This window comes from Humulus lupulus, chromosome X (assembly GCF_963169125.1).
Source record: "Humulus lupulus chromosome X, drHumLupu1.1, whole genome shotgun sequence".
Lineage (NCBI taxonomy): Eukaryota > Viridiplantae > Streptophyta > Magnoliopsida > Rosales > Cannabaceae > Humulus > Humulus lupulus.
Genome location: NC_084802.1, coordinates 187,820,016 through 187,822,536, shown reverse-complemented (window position 1 = coordinate 187,822,536; position 2,521 = coordinate 187,820,016). Strand labels below are relative to the sequence as shown.

At 34.0% G+C, this 2,521-nt stretch overlaps 1 protein-coding gene across 1 annotated transcript; it reads left to right on the top strand.

Moving 5' to 3' along the window:
- The first annotated feature begins 751 nt into the window (after positions 1-751).
- Positions 752-2,521, top strand: LOC133804730 (probable WRKY transcription factor 60). Its single transcript, XM_062242869.1, has 4 exons — positions 752-1,009; positions 1,146-1,427; positions 1,586-1,702; positions 1,780-2,521. Exons 1-4 carry the CDS (start codon positions 980-982, stop codon positions 2,272-2,274), a joined length of 924 nt encoding a protein of 307 aa, XP_062098853.1. The 5' UTR covers positions 752-979; the 3' UTR covers positions 2,275-2,521.

Genomic DNA, 2,521 nt, shown 5'->3' with positions numbered 1-2,521 from the left:
CCGAGTCTGTTTCCTTTTCTGCGATGTGGAGAGTGTTTGTATGTCGACTCATTCGTGACAGAGGATTTGTGGCTGGGTGAACCATAAGTTGCTTCAGTTCGTCTGTCAGTTGGTTTGGTGATTCTTTATTCTTTCCCTTTTTTGTCTTTTGTTGTTGACTTTCATCAAGCATGCGTCTTAGCCATACAACAGAGTGCTCTTGCACAGATCCAGTAATAGGAAAAGGTTGGGAGGTCTTTGGTATTGTAGCAAACTACCAAAAAACCAGCATCGTAGTTATCCCGAACAGGGACGAAGTTCCAAAATAGCTAGTTAAAGGATCATTTGTCGGTTCTTTCATGTAAAACCGGTTTTTGAGGGAATCTCCTACCAAATATATTTATATATATATATATATAGTAATAAAAGTGGAAAATAGTGGCTATAATTAGACTCTTCAAGTCTTGATTTTACACGCTGGAAGGACGGACCCATTACAAGACAAGATATGTAATAAAAATTAAAGTTAGCAAACAAATTAAATAATGAATAATAATGTCGTATTTGTGTAATACGTAATGTTGCTTACGATAGCTCTTGTGATGTCACACAGCGTGCGTGTGGTATTGGGTGGAATTTTCAATTAATATCTAATTCAAACTCATTGATTGATGGATATGCATATTATATTGATTCCAATTACGAACATTATTGGACACTTATTTCCAACACATGGATTTGATTTCAACGTTTTTCCAAACCCACTTTCTGCTCTTTAAGGATGGAATACCTATTATACATATATATATTCCAGTCTGAAAGTTCCTTGATATATAGACGTGAGTGTAGACTTATTTGGTCTTGCTATGTTTTATTAATCTCTTGCTAGTTAATGATTAATCAATAGCTACACATCTAAATCTATATATATTTATATATATATATAGTACTTCTCTCTATACATATCTGAAATTTATATTATTAAGAGATCGCTTCAGTTATGGATGCTCACACTTCTTACAACAACAAGGTAATTTATTATAAATGGATATATTTTAGCAGCATTCATTCCTTCTTCTTTTGACAGTATTTTTAAGATGACAAAAAAAGATGTAGATTCCTTCGAATGAATCAATATTAATGGCGATCTTGATTATTATTATTAGGTGGAATCACTCCAAGCAGACGTGGAAAGTTTGAGAAAAGAGAACGAAAGATTGAGATTCATGCTTGAAATAACGAACAGAAAATACAAAATGCTTGAAGCCCATTTCTACAAACAAAGCTATGATTCTGTTAAGAGAGCAAGGACGAGTAGCAGTACCGATCATGATCATGATCGTGATGATCATGAGTTTCCTAATTTTCCCAAAAATAATAGTAAGACCACGCAGCTATTCGTCAAAACAGATCAGAACTCATGCGAAAAAGACAATAGCAGCCCTGCTGTAAGTAATATATAATTATTTATGGTCAGAGATATTGTTGGTTTTGAAATTTAGGTCTCAAATGACATTAAAATAATATTTGGGCTGTGTGTGTGTGTGTGGATCCATATATGTATTTAATTTGCGTGTTGATGATTTTTGGATATTCACGTAACTAGATTGTGAAAGATGGCTATCAATGGAGAAAATATGGGCAAAAAGTTACCAAGGACAACCCTTTCCCTCGAGCTTACTTTAGGTGTTCCATGGCTCATGGATGTCCAGTCAAGAAGAAGGTATATAAATATATATATATGTGTGTGTGTGTATATTAAGCTATAATTTTTATTAATTAATTTATTTATATTATTAGGTGCAAAGGAGCATGGAGAACAAGTCATTCCTTGTAGCAACATACGAAGGAGAGCACAACCACGAGGGTGGACGTAGTAGTGGTCACAACACTTTAATTAGTACTAGAAACTATACTAGTTCGTCTTCTTCACCAGATCATCATCTACTGTTTGAAGGGTCTTCTCCATTAATATTGTCAAATAGTACCACTAGTTGTATAAGTACCACTCCTCCTCATAAAGAGAGTCATCACAGTACATTATTATCTGAACCTGATTCGATAATCTCCCTCGATCTCTCTCTTTCCAATGATCAAGAGTACAGTAAGATTAGTAATAATAATAATATGAACAGAGAGAATGATCATAATGATAGATTAAGCAAATCATTTCTCGTAGAAATGGAAGAGTGCGTAGCTTCTTTGACCAAAGATAGCAATTTCACCGTAGCCTTAGCCACCGCAGTTGCACGATCCATTGCAGGCCGAGATAATCATCACCACTCTACTAATTAGATCCAATTCATATATATATATATATGAGTTATATATGTTGTACTGATTTGTCATATATTTTATATTAAGGCAAAATTTGGCCTTGACTATATATGATATGATGGGATGATGATGATGAGAAAGAAAGAAAGAAAGAATGGTTTAGTTGGAGAAGTATTATTAATTAGAGTAGTTTGGTCGATGTAGTTGAACTTGTACGTCTGTCTTGGATTTTGGACAAAATCAATTTCAATTGCTTAACTGCTCA

What these genes read in the sequence shown, in the direction of transcription:
- LOC133804730 (XM_062242869.1), top strand. Translation starts at nt 980, where the DNA reads ATGGATGCTCACACTTCTTACAACAACAAG. An exon ending in ACACTTCTTACAACAACAAG is followed by an intron (nt 1,010 to 1,145) that starts GTAATTTATTAT and finishes TATTATTATTAG; the next exon opens with GTGGAATCACTCCAAGCAGA. An exon ending in GATGTCCAGTCAAGAAGAAG is followed by an intron (nt 1,703 to 1,779) that starts GTATATAAATAT and finishes TTATATTATTAG; the next exon opens with GTGCAAAGGAGCATGGAGAA.